This window comes from Macaca thibetana, chromosome 12, assembly GCF_024542745.1.
Source record: "Macaca thibetana thibetana isolate TM-01 chromosome 12, ASM2454274v1, whole genome shotgun sequence".
Taxonomy (NCBI): Eukaryota; Metazoa; Chordata; class Mammalia; order Primates; family Cercopithecidae; genus Macaca; species Macaca thibetana.
Genome location: NC_065589.1, coordinates 27,631,729 through 27,651,231, shown reverse-complemented (window position 1 = coordinate 27,651,231; position 19,503 = coordinate 27,631,729). Strand labels below are relative to the sequence as shown.

General features: G+C 34.8%; 1 protein-coding gene across 1 annotated transcript in view; it reads right to left on the bottom strand.

Moving 5' to 3' along the window:
* ABCA12 (ATP binding cassette subfamily A member 12) overlaps positions 1–19,503 on the bottom strand; it is a 308,829-nt gene that overhangs the window by 94,271 nt on the left and 195,055 nt on the right. Inside the window, exons 9-12 of the mRNA XM_050751315.1 lie at positions 13,564–13,676; positions 8,989–9,064; positions 4,639–4,757; positions 3,487–3,593 (exon numbers count right to left, since the gene is read on the bottom strand). Coding sequence (XP_050607272.1) covers positions 3,487–3,593; positions 4,639–4,757; positions 8,989–9,064; positions 13,564–13,676 — 415 coding nt within the window. The remainder of the gene's footprint in view (positions 1–3,486; positions 3,594–4,638; positions 4,758–8,988; positions 9,065–13,563; positions 13,677–19,503) is intronic.

Here is a 19,503-nt window from a genome sequence, read left to right as displayed (position 1 = left end):
GGTGTTGTACATTTGAATGGCTTTTACCCAGTAGAGACTGAAATGTGTTTTTTAATTGTAAGTTTGGTGTACATATGTGGGAAACCAGCAAAAGTCCATATAGTATAGTCGCGGCTTAGTGAGATAAAAGTTACAGAAGAGGAAATTGGAAATCTAGCCACACTGTGGCTAATAGACTTGGTTCTCTGAAATAAAAATATAATTCAGGGCCAATAATGTGGAATGCATTGAGAAGCATATCCACCAAGGAGAAACATTACTGTCTTTTCGTCTTTGTCATTACTTACTACTTTATTCTGAGAACAATACAGGCATTAAAGTTCTAGAAGCTTCACAGGTCATTAATAATCAACATAAATTCGGTGAATTAGAATTCTTTCTTCAAAAACATGTGTCAACTTCAGATTGCAGATTGGCCAAAGCTTCATGTAGAGCCCTTCTCTCTTTTATCACGAGTAAAAGTTCAGGCTTAAAATAGAACAACAGATGACTAATGCCATTTCCAGCTGTGACTGAATTCTCCACTGCCTGATGCTTTTCAAATGTATCTGAATCAGAATCGTAAGTGACATGATGGTATTGACCTCACAATAGCATGTGCATAAAATGATAAAACAGCAATATTCCTGGGCTCTTGGTGGGTAAATAGAGAGAAAAATGAGTCTATTTAAAATTTTACAGGTTTTACATAAAAAATATTGTGTTATTTGTATTTCTGCCCAATACAGGGACAGCCACTTTATGCATAGCTCCCTAATCAGGAAGTTATTCTTCCCAACAAAGCAACTGGACAGAAAAAAAGATAAAACAATGAAGGGAGGAGAAAACACAAAAGTTCAAGAGGAGCAGAATAGACAAGGAGAAAAAGCTAGAAAAAGTCACCAATGAATGACAGCATTCACCCCCATCTTAGGAATATCATGAATAAAGCATTAGATTGGGTGTGGCCTCACTGATGGTCACAATCATGATACTAATTATCAGAGTGAACAAAGCAGGGGAGTAAGAGCATCAGTAACTGTGAAACTCTAGGAGTTTGTCTTCATTCTTTCAGTGATAGGTACTGAATGTTTCCCATGTGTCATACTCTATGCCAGGTGCTGCAGATGCAATGGTAAAGGAAGAGACCTGGCAATATTCCTCATGGAGCTTGTGGTCTAGGACTGAATGGGTCCCGTCAATGTCAAATAACAGCCATGCTTGTTATAAATGACAATAGATTTTCTACTCTAAGGAAAAGAATGTAGTTTATTTCCACTTCTGTGGCTTCTATAACTTTTTCCATAATGTAACCCTCGAGGAGAGCATTATATTCAGATTGGGGATGATGTTTTCTATTATTTTTAGCCCCAGTCCCATCCTGTTAGTATAAATGGTTGAGACGGTGGTGTTTCCATTCCCCTAGTGTATATTATGTGCTTCCTGGTGACTTTCTAAGTCAAGAACTACAGTAAGTAATTGCCCAGGGAACATGACTACATTGTCAGTACTCTACTTTAACACCCTCACTTTTTCATACATGCGTGAATCAAGCCTTAAGCTCCTATTATGTGGGGCTTTAGGGGTGTTGAAAGCATAATTTCATCAGCTTAAACTCTAGTGAGGAAAACAGACCTGACGTGCAACAAATTATAATGACAAGTAATGAGTTCCAAATGCCAGAAATCTCACTGTCATTGGAGATGTCATCTCATTAGAGATGTCTCTTTCTAAAATGCAAATTTCACCTTCTTCAAATATACAACTTTCATGATCAAATGCAAACTCCTTGACAAGAAAGTCAGGATCTAGGCTCACCCTCACCCTGCAGCCCTCTTTTCTGCCTATCACATGGGCATCTTCTGTTCCAGCTGAACACATGACTGCAGATACCCTATACCTGTCTTTCAACTTCACACCTCTATCTTCTTAAACTCAGGACTCTGTGTCTAGAATGCACAACTAACCTAATTCTACACAGCCTTCAAAACTCAGAGAAAGCATTATTTTCTCTACAGAATTTCTTCTCTCCACCTCTGTCCCTTACAATCCATGTTAGATATCCCTCCTCCATGCACAGAAACCTCTATCCATCTATCACAGCCCTTATCTCACTGTATTACAATTGTCGGTCTGCTTTTCCATCTCCTCCACTGGATTGACTATAAGTACTTTGGGGTTAGAGAGTATGTCTCACAAATAAATAGATTAGTATTATGGGAGTACATATAATTGATTAAAAAGTGAATGAATAAATATTATAGGAGCACAGAAGAAAAAGTCATTATCCTGGCAGAAAAATAACAAGAAAGGTGATACTCTAATATAGAAGAAGTGATGTTTAAACTTGTCCTTGAGGGGTGAGTAGGAATTTTCCAGATGAATGTACAACTTCCTTCTCATTTGCACAAACAAATTAAGATAATGCAAATTAAGTATATTAGAAATTTTGATGCATGTGGAAGACTAGGGCTAAAATGTAGGTAATGGTAACTAGCACATTTATTTGTAATATACATGGACTTAATGTTCTGCATGCCTGCTTAATTATACCATGTTCACTATATAAGTCATCTTGCTTTCCTTGAATAAACCAGTTCTAATTTCACTTTATTCCTGACTACGTAAATCGAATTAAATAGCTATTCTTTCTAGGAAAACAGCTTTCAAATTTTAATAGGGTTATTTAAAAAATAAACTAAATTTCATGATAACCTGTATACTATATGCATGAGATGAAGAATAATAGACAAATAAGCATAAAGTGATTCCCACGTTAGAGTTATCAATTTTTTGGTTGCCTTTTCCCACATTCTCTAGTATCATACATTTTAATATGACTTACTCATTTTAGTTTCTGATGACAACAATAAAAGTAGGGTGAACCACATTTTGAGATTTTTGTATGCTGTGAAATCTAAACCATCAGCTTTCAAAATCTACTTTTACAGATTTTAAAACTTAGGACATCTCAAATTAGAAATCATATTATGAATCCTTTTTCAAATCTCTTTCAAATTATGAAGTTTAATATGATAACTGTTATTAGCCATTCCCTTATGAATGCACATACTTTAATTAGGCTCTTTGGGGTCATTTCATGCAGAGATCTCCACGGATTAAAAACAAAACACCATTATATAATGTCAAACTCTTTAAGAACTTTTTTTTTAATTTATTATTTTTTTTATAGACAGGGTCTCACACTGTCACTTAGGCTGGAGTGCAGTGGTGACAACAGCTGATTGCAGCCTCAAACGCCTGGTCTTAAGTGATTCTTCCCACCTCAGGCTCCTGAGTAGCTGGAATTACAGGCATGAGCCACTGCATCCAGCTATAAACTCTTTTGTCACCATTTTTCTAGAGTCCTAAGAAGGGCCATTATAAATCTAGAGTTAAAATAGGATCATTATTTACAAAGATCAGATTTAAAACTTAAAGTAAAAGTGTATCTTATCAAATATTATGGGAAGTGTTAAGGTTTATTTTTCTTCTTTCATGGCTTACTTTTGATTTTAGGACTTCAGGAACTGGAGGGATGTAATCCTCATAGGAACCATTTCGAAGAAAAGATTTTTTAAGTCGTATTGTGGACTGCAGGAGTCTTAGATTTTCTGTAAAGGAAGGGAGAAGAGTTACTTTATGCGAATTGCAAGGTCATTTAGGAAACCAATTTGAAAGACACCTCTATCCTGATTTATTACTAAATTTTTCCTAAGATAATAGCCTACTTCAATATAAATATAAGATGAGTGAAATTTTAACCTTTATTTGAACCATGGGGACAATAGAATTCATTATTTTAAAAATATTCTCTGCTTAGAGATAAAAATACTTCTAGCAAAGGTGCTACATAGTTTTGGCTCTTTGTGAACTGACTATGCTTTTATTCCTGACTTTTGGATATACTATATAATTGAAGTATCTTGGAGAGAATAGGTTGTAGAATCACTGTGATATAAATATGCCTTTCCAACCTTGACTAATTCATACCTTGCAAACAAAGACCGGACTTAAACATTTGTTGTGCTATTTTGCTTGCCATTAACTCTCAGAAAACTATTTTTGGTGTAGGAAAAAAGAACGTATGTGTCCTAGAAAATGTGAGAAAATAGGTCTTTTCTCTGAAAAAAAGAGAAACATTTGATTAAATATAATCTTTGTGGTTGCCCATGTAGGCAGAAAATTGCAAATAAAGTATGTAAGGGTAGAAAATAAAAATAGTCTGCCACAAAAATGCCTTTGTTTATGTAATTTACACCTGCTTTTAGGACTCTGTGTTATCATTCCTTAACATTTTTTAACAACTAAGATTATTAAGAGCATAAAAATGTCATGAAGGGTCATTTGAACCTCGAATGACTCTGGACACTTGGAAAATTTGTCCCAGTGGCCATTATCATATTATCCATTATATGGCCATTATATACTAAAATTTGTCCAGGTGGCCAGCTAGTGCTAGCAGCAGCAACAGAATAATATGATAATATGACTACACATTCCCTTTGTATAACAAATCACCAGACTGAAACCGATGCATATGGAAACTAAGATTTTGCAAATTTTCTTTCCTGTGTAAGCAAATGCCTCAAAAACTCACTACTTTAGAACAGAGGTAGAAACCATGAGCAGCATTTTGACTGCTAAGAACAGTATTACCTGGTGAACCCCTGGCCAAACTGTCAGTCACATTTCTCACACATGCCAAGTAAGGAATATAAGGACTGTTTGCTGATACATTTAAGAGGGCATCTTCAAAGTTTTCCAGAATTAGGAGCCTGCAGAATTAGAAAAGAATATAGAAATTAAGTCATATGAAAATAAAGCAAAGACATTTTGTTGAGATCATTTTGGTCCCTGGATGACTCGGGCATTGAAATACTAGGCAGATGGATGTCTTCCCCCATCCAGTTTAACTGTACAAGGGTAGTACTACTCTGCATCCTCTGAGCACTTGCCTTTTCTATGTGTACTATCTTTATATTTAATTATTTTAATATTCCATCATAGGTTATCTTAAGGCAATTTCTAGGCACACTTACATGAAAGAAAAAGGTCAATGGGTGAGGGTTGCCAGGTAAAATACTGGACTCCCAGTTAAAGTTGAATCATAGATAAACAATGAATAATCTTTTTGTGTATAAGTACATCCCATGAGTCCTGGAATTTTTTTCACTTTTCTTTTTATTTTCTAAATCTGGCCACCCCCTTCTGACTCTCCGATTCTTCTCTTGTCAACTGAAAGCCAGGGGACTAGATGATCTGCTAGGTCCTTTCCCCCTATAAAATTGAATAACTAGATTTAAATTCATTTAATTGTGAACTAATGGGATCCCAATGACCAACATAAGTTCCTTTTTTCTCCAATCAACCAATTTAGTGTTTCCAAATTAACCACTTTCTGGTTTCCTTTCAGAGTGATTGGCATGTGAGGATAGGGCCTAAGATTTTTAAGGCTACATGAGTGAGTAAGGCTATGTGAATGAGTATGTGCATACTATGTGTGCTCTGTCACTTCAACTGTGAGGCTGCATCTCTATTTATTTTGTAACTTCTTCCCTTAGTGTCTACTATTGAATTTTATGTAAAGATGGAATAAATGTCAATGGCTGATTTGGGGATCATCTGTTTAGAATCAAACTGTACAAAACACAAATTAACTAGTCCTACTGGATGTTCAACTTAGATTTTATTAAAATACGAGTGGGAGCAGTTAATCTTGGCATAACTAGTAAATGCAGGAAAATGTTTTCATCAATATTAAAGAAGACTCAGGGTGTTTAAATGTGGGTTAACAACACTGGATCCTTAGGAACTTTAAAAGAAAAAATAATGAATGGCAAGAAAACTCTCTAACTTGGCAATCAGAGCACAGCAAAGTGGTCAGAGGGCTGACTCATTTAAATACTATTCATAGTCTTTATGTATTTTTTTAAAAGTGTCCATTTTCCAAGAGCTCATGCTTGTACATAGGCATTTCCTTGACTAGAGACTCTTGGTAATACTTTATTTGGTGGTCTCAGACCTTAGAGATTTCAGACAGTGAGCTTCATTATTTATCAAAGCCTCCTTATAGATAGTCAATGCCATTGATCAATACACAAATGAAGGACAGGACTGTGTATTCTTAGAGTAAGTTTTCTGTCCTAAGTAAAAGAAACTATCTATTAGGGAAATTTCTAAATTACATTATTACTGTTAAAAATGCAACAGGAGTGTGACAGATGACAAAACTAACCCTGTTGTATAGGTTACCCATATAATATGAAGTCACACCTACAGTCAAGTTTCATGGACTGTAGTCCACCTATGATATCAGTGAGTCAAGTCAAATCAAATCAAGCCAAGGTCTAATAATAACCAATATAGTCACAGCACTTGCTCAAAAAACCCTCAGCAGGTGTTTTGAAATGACAGTTTCAGAATGTTGAGGGAAGTTTGAAGCAGTGTCAGAAAGAATATTCTAAAGATAAGCTGGAAGATGGGATTTGAGAATCCAAGACATCAAAGAAGAGACAAATGAAATTATGAGAATAATTGCAAATTGACTGCATCTATTTTGGGAAGAGGAGGGTAGAATAATCCATCTATTTTATTTGGCTATAGTGATAAGTAGAGGTTTCAAGATAAACATTTCTTCTCTGAACAACTTGAAAGAATGATCCATTTAGTTTTGTATCCCACTCCCTGTTCACCCCGACCCCATCCTCATCACAGAATATCTAGCATTTGTATTTCGTACATCATACACTTGAGTTAATATCTGTGGAAAGGACAAATACATGAGGAAAAGAAATGCTGGAAGCTGCAGAGATACTGGCCATTTATCTGAGAAGTGCCCAATGGGGCATCGCTGGATAAGCACATGTCAGGTCATTCTCCTGCTTCAGTAAGGTGGTTCTCCCTTCCTCTCCTCACCTTTCCCCACACTTCCCAATATTGCCCTTCCTTCTTTTGTGTTTGTCTTTCTCTCTGTTATCATTGTTACAACATAGAGCTATTTCCACTTGGTGCACTGCTCAACAGCAAAATATTGGCCTTATCTACTAGATGGACCGGAACAAGGGATTTTCATGGTATATTGTCAAGCTTAAAATAGAGGACAGTTGGGCTAGAATTGACCTTGAAATATCATCTAAGCCATCCTCTTAGTTTCATAAAGAACATTTGATTACAAAAACTTTTGAGAATAGACTTAGTATACTCCAAAATAAGATCTCATATCTGTGTGTCACAGTTTTGACATAAATACCCAATTATTCCCTTAAAACACTGGAGTAATCCTTTATACAAAATCCTACCTAATTCCCAAGAGTGCTTACAATAAAAGGTAGGTGTCTGGATGTGCACATTCATGTTCATAAGTACAAATGCAAAACAAAGATAATGACTTTAGAACAAAAATAATTAGGAGAAAGTAGAACTATGAGGGAAAAAGTATTTTTGAAAATTTGCTTTAGAAAATTCTGAACCAAAATAACTTTTATCTTATACCAGTGTTGCCACTCTGTGATTATTTTAAAGCTGGAATGGAAAGGAAGTCTGAAGATAAGAAATCCCCTAATTTCATCAATCACAACAAGGGCCATCTTAGAAGTATTGAATTCTTCCTAATAAACTGTCAGCTAGCTGTCAGCAACTAACTACATTTGCTGTGGAATTTGCAGGTCTGTGGCACTGACATTATCACTGCTATGGATGCCTCGAGGCTCTGATAAAAATACCTGGCTTCAGCAATAAGCATGCAGTTATCTCAGTTTAAAGGTATTTTGCTATTATTATTTTTGATGGCTATAGAGGGAATGTGTTTAAAAGACATGACCATTTGAAACACGGCAGCCTGGCTAGGATGAAATTGCCTAAGGGCTTGGTTGCTCTGGGAGAAGCACCTGGGTCAGCCACCTTAAAGGATGAGAGAGATGGCAGCAGAAACAGGAGGTAGTTGTTTACACAAGGATTTTGGCCAGAATCTACTCTCAGAGTTGGAGAACTTCTCGTTAAATAATAGAAAGTTTGCAAACAACTAGGTACATTCTATTTTAGCAAAACAAAACATTGGTTAAACCTAAGTACTCCTGTTTGTTTTTATTTGTGTAAATTTCCGTTAGCACCAAAATGTATCCTTTGGGACTAAAATCAAAGAATTTCAATAGTATAATTTACAAGCTAAAGCAATCTTTACCTAACAGGCAGGCCATCTAGTCTCTACATTTGCCTTAAACTACAGGAATTTGCCTCAATTAACTACCATAAGCAACTGTTTGCATTTCTTACCATAATTATCACAGTTACTTCAGGATCTGCTTACATTAATGGTCTTTAGACAGCATAGTTGCTGCTGTTATTTCCACTGCCTATTCCTGAGACTTTATATATGCCAATAAAAGCCCCAAATTAAATAACCTACAAAGTTTTGCCTAACTGAATACCACTGAAAGCAAACAAATTTTGCATTATCTTGTTTAAGCATAAAAAACATTTTTACTCTCTAGAAACCCAAAAAATAGTAATAAAAAAATCGAAGGCTGCTATGGTATGAATGAGTATGTTCTCCCGAAATTCATATGTTGAACTCCTAACCCCCAAGATGACGGTATTAGGAGGCTTGATTATAAGCTGCTCAGTTTATGGTACTTCGCTATAGCAGCCTGCACAGAGCAAGACAGATACTTATACACTGCTTGTAGTGAAAGAAAAGTGTTGGCAGCCCTCCAGCTAGATCATCCTCATAGGCATAAGGTAACCAATCCAGACATGACACATTAGATCTAGTTATGCAAGCTTGGAACTGAAAAAGAGATTTTTTGTGTGCAATGCTAAAGTATCATTAAATAATATCAAAAAATAAGTTTCAACTTTATTTGGACTATGCCCTTCCCTTTGCTTAGTCAATAGTTGGTTTTTCTATTCCATGCTTATGTACACTGATAAGAGAATCATGTTTAGAAATTGTTTTGATTGTTTATTCAGCCAAGTTATCTACCTATTTAGAAATAAACAAAGACTTACTGCGCAGCCAGACTGCTTGGAGATAATGTCTGTCCATCATCCTCACTCCACACATGTGTTATATTATCGGAGTCACCTAAAGTAATAATTTTGATATAGGTAAACATTTAACATGTTTGCTTAAAGATTTTTTCCTCAGTGAAAACCATCCCAGGTCAAATTAATGAGGAGAAAATGCAGAAATCTGCAGAATCATTCTCCAAAGAATTGTGTAAAAGACATCTATGCTCTTTTGTTGGAAATATTTGTGATATTTATAGGAAATAGATGCCTACTGATCAAAATAATCCCAATGGTCAAGCATATGCATTTCTAACAAGTTCTTTGTCTGTGCATCAAGCCACTACATTATTTTATCCCAGGACCTGCATATGCAGATGACTGCTGAGTACTATAATGAAGATTGACTACCACGTGATTTGTTATTCAAATGAAGCCAATTTTAGTCTTATGGGTCACTGGATTTTTTTTTTTTTTTTTGCCTTCAGTTGTCTAGAATGTAGCCTCAGGAAACATCTGCCATCACTAATCTGTATTTTCTATCTTTCAAAAAGCAGCCACTAATCTCAATTGAATGCAGCTGTGAATGCAAATTGACTGATGTTAACAGAACCGTTCTGAGAGTTCTCAAATAATATGAAGGTGCATAGAGTGGAAGGCAGTCACTAAGTTTGGTCTAATGGAAACCACATAGAAAGATCTAATTTAACACCATCAGTTACCCCCAGAAGTTAAATAGGTCCCTGATTTAGCCTGCTGCATAAGGTTGTATCATAAAAGAGTAAGTGTGCAACAGCATTCACATAAAAATTGAAAATGAAAATGTTTTAAATGGCCCCTGCATAAATAAAAACATCATACATCCAATACTTTAATTCAGCTCCTTTAGGGAAATGGTATCACTTATTTCAGCCTTCTCTTCAGACTCTACTCATTCCTTATAAATAATCCAGTATGTTTCAATGCTGTCATTTTTAGCATTGGCTTAATCACTTTCAATGGGATATTTTATTACCAGCTTCAATAGTTCTTGTATTGTCTCTAGTTAGTGCAACCTAAAGCCTTCTAAAAAGGTACTAGCACAAAACTACGCAATCACCCAATTTTCTCTGGTCCCGATTATTAATTTTATTTGAATTAGCATGTGTGTAAAAAAGACTATCCCAGAATTAAAAATCTCCTTGTCTGTCACCTGTATCAGTCATGTTAAGTCATGTTTGTATGGCCCCTACTATCTGGCAGAGCAGCTGTCTCAGTTTTTCCTGTTCAGCAGAGTGGAGTTTTCCTGTGCTCTGCTCACGATGCAGCTGAATATTATTGCTCTAATAATAGTAATGCATCAGTGAGTTAAAGGGCTAAGAATGAATGGGATGCCCAGAATAATAAACCTAATTAACAATAGTAATACCTATTATGCGTTGGCATCTATATAGAGAATAACTATAGATTTAAACACCTGTTGAGATTTATGCTTTTGCAATGGACAGGTATATAAAACTTTTTCTATGATCAAATTTTGCTCACTTTGAACTCTTATGTGATGCTGAGCAAGCTAAGTGGTATTTGTAATACTACGTGGTTATAGTTTCTCTTTATCATCAAGTGAAATAAAATAAGTAACTAATAGAAAAGTAACTTTATATTATCAATGATAGACTTGACCCTGAAGTTAAATAAAGACTTTTCCCTCTGGTCACTAAGGACTATATAGTATATTGGAAGAAATGCTATACTAAACAGGTCTTAATGAAATAGAAAATGTTACAGACCCTTAAAAACTGAGATTTTACTTCTTTTATATTTGGCAGATTAGGAATACTTAAAATTATATTCACAGACACAGAAATATGGTGCATAGATGACCTCTTTTTACAGTAAGGAACCTCTTTTTATCAGTAAGGATTGCTTTCTATCCTAAATTACATCCTAAAAATGTAATTTTGTATAATGTACTATTTTGCAAAAGAACAAATTCCAATGAGTCACAAAGATAATCTCTGCTCCCAAAACTCAGTATTTATAAATAGACATACTATAGAGTGTATTAACTGTGTAGCAAGGATCCTCGCTGGAGCCGAGCTGAGAATTAGATATCTTGAGATAGGAAGTTAGGAGGCAACCTTCTTGCCAGGTGTTTATTAGCAACTCTCTATTTTCATGGTTGCCAAGGAGGCTCCTGAAGAAATCTTGAAGTGTGCTCATACTTCAGGGTGGATCAGAGATAAACATGGTGTGAGGAAAGTGGGTAGAAATCAGAGTGTGGAGAGGAATGGGGGAAGGCAGGGGAAAAAATGTAGCATATGGCTTCCCCCAGAATGATAAGTGTGAATGGAGAGCCAAGCTCCATCAGTGGCTGAAAGTGCGGGCCCTTCTGAGGTTAAGCTGGTACTTGCATGTCCCAGTGAGATACCTCAGAAGCAAGTATGTCCCAGAAGGCAAATGTTTAAGTGAGGCTGTTCATAAAAGAGCTCCTGGGGCCTAGCTTTGGAGATATACAGATCCAAGTTCTAATCTCAGTTTGGTCGTTTGCTGGATGAGTAACGTATGACAAGCACCCAGCCTCCTTAAGCCTCTGTTTCTTTGTCTATAAAATGGGATAATAACTGTATCTCACAGAGTTATTTAGATGATAAAACAAATTTCAGATACTAAAGTACTGAGCATTGATACAATAAATATTACCTATTATGTTCTTTACTTGAAAGAGTGATATGAAGCCTACAAAGCTATCTTAACCATTATATTAGAGAGAATCCAAGCAACTCTGCTATGAGATACCACCCCATTCCAGCATAACAGATTAAAAAAACAAGGGAAAAAGGATGTTCATTTTCAAAAATACTGCTGAACACTGTGAAGATTAAGATTGAGGTGGCCTGGGTTATGGGGCAGGTATTTGTACTTGGACCAGAAACCCCAGTGCTGTTGAACTGTAATCATTAGTTCTGCCTTCAATGACAAGTTTAAGTTCCCTGAAAGATTCCTAGAAATACTTAGGAGGGTTTTCAAAGTCTACACAATTTCTGCTCAAACGGGTAGGGATTTGAAGTTAATAATTTTTAGGAATTGACATTAATACATCTGCATTGGTATTCTTGGCTTGATAAACTCACAGTGCAGGAAATTTAAAAACAAACAAAAGGTAAGTACATCAAATTTTATGAATAAAAATACATTTCCTTGGTGTATTTTCTTGTCTTCCTGACCATCCAATGACGTGTTTTAAGACTTGCCAAGATGATTAGCACAGTCATAGACAAAAAACATGGTCACTGTTAAATATTGAAAACTGAATTACATCTTTCACCAGGAAACGTGTTCTGCTCCCTGCTTAATAAGAAATGCTGCTTACTTCTCCAGCTTTTGAAGCACAGGTGAGCTTTGTACTTAAAATATTAAAAAATGTAACTTTATTACTTTACTTTATATTAATTATAAAGTGTGAGTCTGAAGATAAAAAGGAAAAGGTAGTAAGGAGAAACATTAAGTTCTTAAGCCTTTAAAATGCAAATATGAAAAGTATACAGAGGAAATAATTGTTTGTTAGCACATTGTCTGGTTTTCTAGCCTAAACTTTTTTTTAGAGTAATCCTGTTTTTCTAATGGACGTCAAGACCATCAAATTTAATAACGGTCAATCCTGCAAGCTAACCATCAATTCTGCAATTGTAGATATAAAAAATGCTCTAGACTAACAGAAAATGACATCCAAGAGTATTGTTGGACCCTCCAGGGAAAATTCTTCAAAGCCTTCACAGGCATGCTTTCTTTTTATATGAAAATTGATATTTCAAGACTATATAATGAACAATCAGCTTTTGACCTGATGATCTCAGGATGCTTATTTTGTACTCTAAAGGTAAAAGTCGACATACGTAAAAGCTGACAAACTCGCTGAGAAAACATAATTCTAAATTTATTCACCAGAGATAAATTGTTAACAGAACTTGGCGAGTAGGGATTTATTCCTTATGTCTCCAAACCTTTGTCTGTATGTGTCTGTGTGTATGTAGCTGTATGTCTCCGTGTGAGTGTAGACAGTACTATTCTAGATGTGCCAAAGGGACATTCTGTGACTGACTACCAACATGTTATACCTTGTCTTACTGGACACAGCAGTATATTTATACTGATCTATTTGTGCTCTAATATCAAGATGGTTGAGGGGCATATTTTTGCAATGAAAGAACTCTAATTAAAAAATCAAAATTTGAAAATGAAGTTAAAAACACTGCAATTCACTTGAGGCATTTGTTTCAAATAGTAAGGTAGAAATCTATTTGTTGAGGCATATTCCCTGATTTTTTGTCTATACCAAGTATAAACATAGTTTTATAAGCTAACAGAGATCATTTTCACCTAAATAAGAACCCTAGAAAGTCACAGTTCCCTCTTCTTGGCCATTTCTCCCTTTCTCCACACTTCGATTAACTTGAGATCCAAATTTATTCATAGCATATGTCCCCACCTAAGAATAATATCATCTCTACATGATTACTTTCATTGCACTCTGCTTTATATTTCCAGTGGGCTTTGTGACACTGAATTTAACACAGTAAGATGGAAATATAATACCTTGAGCTGGGGAATCCAGAGTGTTGAGCAGATGTTTAACAGACTTCTGGAGGGTTCTGAAACCTTCGTTAGTTGCAAAACGTGGATAAACCTTCTGCACAACCAGTAGCACACTAAGGAGTCAAAACACAATTAAACCAGATTCTGTTTCAAGGTTTGCAGACAGAAACAAAAGATTATTCAAGGAGAAAATGGCTACAGTATAGAAAATTATTCTTATAAAAGACAAGATGCTACTCTTTGTAATGTAATTATTTGTCTTTTCATGCACAAAATCCCAACAAAATATTCTTAACTGGACAGAGCAGTTTATGTTTCCAGGTTTCTAAAACATCAGGAATCACCAGCCTTAAAGTAATGGAGCAAGGTTCCCACTGACTTTTTTCTAAGACTTAGAAATAAGTAGTTAGGAAAACCAACTTTCAATTAAAGAATACATCTTTTTTTAACTAAAAAGAAAAATTAAATATTAGAAAGTACTTTCATTAAAAACCAAACCCAAATAAAGGATCTAGTTTCCGGAATAATTATTATTTAAGCATTTATAATATTTATCTTTTGCTAAACAGATAGTAATGTTTTCGAAAAAGAAAATGGACGTTGCCCTAATTAACGACTATATTCTGTCCTTTAAGTGGTCTATAGGCACTATTCCAGAGGTAGTTCAAAATTAATATCCATACTCTGTTTCTATAGCTTTTATGTTACCAATAAGATGGGCAGTCTACAATGGGGATAGACAATCAGAAAATTCAGTTATGCTTGAGTTCATCCTGTATTTCGCAAACACGATTAGTTACTTAAAACATGTCTTTTAGTTCCTTTATAGCCATTAGTGCATTTTAAAGAAATATTGTTATTACACATGTATTTCTACATTATACAAATACTGTGACTTATACCAACAGTTGAGTCAATGCTTTAGTTAAGTAGTAGTGAAAACAAAAGGCTTTTGTTAAAAATTTGACATTGCGAAGTTAAATGTAGTACAAATTAGCCAACAGTAATTTTTCCCTATCTAGTTTCTTAGTAAACTGAATGCGTATTCCAGCAATAGATAGTATTTGTGTACATGTTCATGGCATTCTATAATGTTTTTAGAGTTTTTGAGATTTAGATTAAGATTATGATAATTTTAGTCCCCTAGATATGAATGATAGCTGTTTAGAGACCTATGTCTAGGGTGCCATCTGGGTAGTATCTAGTATAACATAAGGATATACATGTGGATATGTGTGTATGTTTATAAACATACACAAAAATGTATGCATATATATTTTCTAACATTTAGTTTTCTAATAATTCTATAAATTCAATTTATTTGTCCAGTTTTGCAGATGGGAAAATGAAAGTTAAAAAAGTTAAGTAACTTACACCAGGTTATTTAGTTAATAACAAGTACAGCTGGGGTCTGTCTATTTCAAAGTTGATGTTCTATCTCCCCTATATGTTGCCTCTGGCACAAAAGCTTTGCTTCAACATGGTGGGGAGAAGGAGGGCAGAACATTTCTGCACAGAGCCCACAGGCATTGTTAACTTATCACCCAGCTGTGTTCCAAACAGTTGGCCACAGAGACATGGCTGTATTTTTCTCATCTCTGCTCTATATACATGACTGGTGATACCTCAGGCATTTTTATGTTTGCCCCAAGAATCTCCTGGTTCTCAGGTGTTGGGTTACTTCCAAACCCTAGCAACCACGGAGACCAGTTAGCCTATCTCAGGGCGTAAGTCTTGGCCAGCCTTCAAGCCTGACCCTCTGCTTAACTCACCTGACCTATTGTCCCAAAGTAACATCTTCAAAGACTGAACATTTGACAATCTCATTAAACCTTTCAGCATTATTATCATTAACATTATTAATTAAATGTCAGTAGACTTCATTCATCTTTATCTAACAAAATGTAACTTAATAAATAATGACACCTGGACTCCCATCTTCTCTGAAATCCTTTAAACCATGGATACTTGATATTTATTTTACTTTATAGATTATTTTTCTTCTCTTCATCATATAAAAATGGAAATCATCAAAACAAAACATCATCAAAAACAAGTTGCCTTCTGAGTAAAGGTAATTTTTAAAAAGAGTTTTTGTGATTTATGCCTCAGCATAACCTTCATCTCAGTAAGGCAACAATCCTGTGTATCCTATCATGCGCTTTTCTCGACTTCTGAGGTTGCTCATTTCTGCTAATGACTGTCTTAACTTTAACATTATATAACCTGATTTTGGTGGTTGGTTTATATACAATTTACAATGTAAAACAAATGCTAGAAAAATAATAAAAATTCCTGTGGGGTCCATTTGTCTCTATTACTTGTTCAACAAAGACTAAGATAAACCAATGAGACCATAATGTTGTGATAAAACACAGTCATTTGTGAGAAAATTATAGCTTTTAGTGACACTGTCAGCTTAATCATAATAATAAACAGCTGACTTTAAAAAATGGTTTATACTGAAATATAATCCAAGCCATGTATTTAATTGAGAATTTTCTAGTAGTCACATTTAAAAAGTTAAAAGAAGCAGATGAAATTAACTTTAATAATATATTTTTAACTCCATACATCCAAAATATTAGCATTTCAATATTTAATAAATATAAAAATTACTAATGAAAGAATTTAGGTCCTTTACTGTACTACATCTCCAAACTAATGGGGCATCTCAATGCAGATGCCAAATTTTAATTGAAAAGTCTTAATCTGTATTTATATTTCATTAAATTTACAGGTGAAAAAGTAGATTCACATACCTAAGCCATTCTAAACATACTAAAAAGTATTACAATAATTGAATCAAGTATCAGTTTTTAAAATTTAACTTAATCAAAGTTAGTAACATTACACATTCAGTTGCTTAGATACACTAGCATATTTCACGTGCTCAAAAACCACATTAACTAGGGGCTATCATGTTACAAAGATCAAGTATATAAATTACTGGACCACCCCGAAAAGTTCTGACTAAATAAAAGTCAGATGCTATTCTATCAAAAAGGCAACCTATACAATGGTAGAAAATATTTGGAAACCATTTATCTGATAAAGAGTTAATTTCCAGAATATATAAAGACCTTCTACAGCTCAATAGTAAATACATAAATACATAAATAAATAAATAAACCCAATTTAAAAATAGACTAAGGACTTGAATAAATATTTCTCCAAAGAAAACATATAAATAGCCAATAGACATATGAAAAAATGTTCAATCATCAGAGAAATGCAAATCAAAATCTCAATATCATTGCATAGCTCTCAGGATGCATATTATTAAATTTTAAAAGAGACAAAAAGTATTGGCAAAGATATGAAGAAATCCAAACCTTCCATGCTATTGGTAAGAACACAAAATGTTGGCTGGGCACGGTGGCTCACACCTGTAATCCCAGCACTTTGGGAGGCCAAGATGGACGGATCACCTGAGGTCAGGAGTTCAAGACCAGCCTGGCCAACATGGTGAAACCCCGTCTCTACCAAAAAAATGAAAAAATTAGCTGGGTGTGGTGGCGCGTGCCTGTAATCCCAGCTACTTGGGAGGCTGAGGCAGGACAATTGCTTGAATCCAGGAGGTGGAGGTTGCAGTGAGCTGAGATCATGCCACTGAACTCCATACTGGGCAACAGAAGGAGACACCATCTCAAAAAACAAACAAACAAAATGTTATGTGTCCCAAACCTTTTTTTTATTTCTTCTAAAAAAAAAAAAGAGGGGAGGGGGCATGAATACATGTGCAAAACATGAAGGTTTGTTACATAGGTATATGTGTACCATAATGGTTTGCTGCAGCTACTAACCCATGCAACCCGCAGGCCAAATCCAGCCCTAAGGCCTGTTTATGTAAATAAAAGTATATTACATACAAAAAGAATTGTTAAGCTAGTAGATTTCAAGTGTTCTCACAAAAAAATAAGTATATGAAAGAAATGTATATGTTAAATAGCTTGACTTAGCCGTTCCACAATGTACATATATATTACAACATATCGTATGCCATAAATATATAAAATTTTTGTCAGTTAAAAATAAAAGGAAATACTGCTGAATTAAAGAAAATTTAAGATAAAAAATGTAAGGAAAGAATACAAAATAGGCCAGGTGCTGTGACTTACACCTGTAATCCCAACACTTTGGGAGGCCAAGGCAGGCAGATCACAAGGTCAGGAGTTTGAGACCAGCCTGGCCAATATGATGAAATCCCATCTCTACTAAAAATACTAAAATTAGCCAGGCATGGTGGCACATGCCTGTAGTCCCAGCTACTCCTATCTAATTGTAACTTTCTACCCCTTGATCAGCCTTCCCTCATCCTCCCCTTTCACCCAGCCTCTGGTAACCATTATTCTACATTCTACTTCTATGAGATCAACATTTTTAGGCTCCACATAAAAATGAGATTATGTAGTATTTGTCTTTCTGTGCATGTTTAATTTGTTGAGGAACCGCCATATTATTTTCCACAATGGCTATTCCACTTTACATTCCCACCAAGAGTGTGTAAGAGTTTACCTTTCTCTGTATGCTGCCAGCATCTGTTATTGTTTTTGTCTTTTTGATAATAGCCATTCTAACTGCAGTTAGACGGTATCTCATTATAGTTTTGATTTTGATTTTCATTTCCCTGATGATGAGTGATGTTGAGCATTTTAAAAATACACGTTGGCTGTTTATATGTGTTATTTTAAGAAGTATCTATTCAGATCTTTTGTCCATTTTAAATTACATTATTTGTTTGTTTGTTTTGCTAAGGTGCTTGAGTTGAAGTTATTTATTAATAAGCTATTTTCATTATTATGCAGACTCTTTTACATTTATAATCATTACTTGACAACATACTCTATTGCATAGTGCCAAAATATGCAATAATTATATTTTAAAATTTAAAGGGAATTAAAATAGCTGCAGCACTTGGATTAGAGCTTGTTAAAATAAAATAGCCACAGCACAATGTTTTTACCAGTGTAATTTGCTCCACCAAAATAACGCCTAGACTATTCTCAATAGCAAAGACTTGGAACCAATCCAAATGTCCATCAATGACAGACTGGATTAAGAAAATGTGGCACATATACACCATGGAATACTATGCAGCCATAAAAAAGGATGAGTTCAAGTCCTTTGTAGGGACATGGATGTAGCTGGAAACCATCATTCTCAGCAAACTATTGCAAGAACAGAAAACCAAACACTGCATGCTCTCACTCATGGGTGGGAATTGAACAATGAGGACACTTGGACACAGGAAGGGGAACATCACACACTGGGGCCTGTCATGGGGTGGGGGGAGAGGGGAGAAATAGCATTAGGAGATATACCTAATGTAAATGACGAGTGAATAGGTGCAGCACACCAACATGGCATATGTATACATATGTAACAAACCTGCATGTTGTGCACATGTACTCTAGAACTTAAAGTATAATAAAAAATAAATTAAAAAAAAATAATGCCTAGAGTATTTTTAGATCTTCTGCCTTTTGCTAAATATTATTTTGTGGAATTTTTGTTGTTTTGTTGTTGTTGATTTTTTAATCAAATTTCATTGAAGTATAATTTAAATACAATAAGATGCACCTATATGAGGTGTACAATTCAATGAGTTTTTTAAAGTTGTAAAGTGATAATTTTTAATTGTATAAACTTACGAGGTACAAAGTGAAATTATAAGTTTTGACAAATACACATACATGTAACCACCATGTCAATTAAGATACAAACATTTCAATCACCCCAGAAAATTTTTCTCATGAAGTTGCTCACGAATTCACTGATCTGATTTCTAACACTATAGATTAATTGTGTCAATTCTAGAACCTTCTATAAGTAGGATGATACACTATCTACATACACAGTATGTATTTTTTGTTTTGATGTTTTTGCCAGCATACTATTAATCAAACTTATTTACCTTGTGTGACTCAATAATCTGCT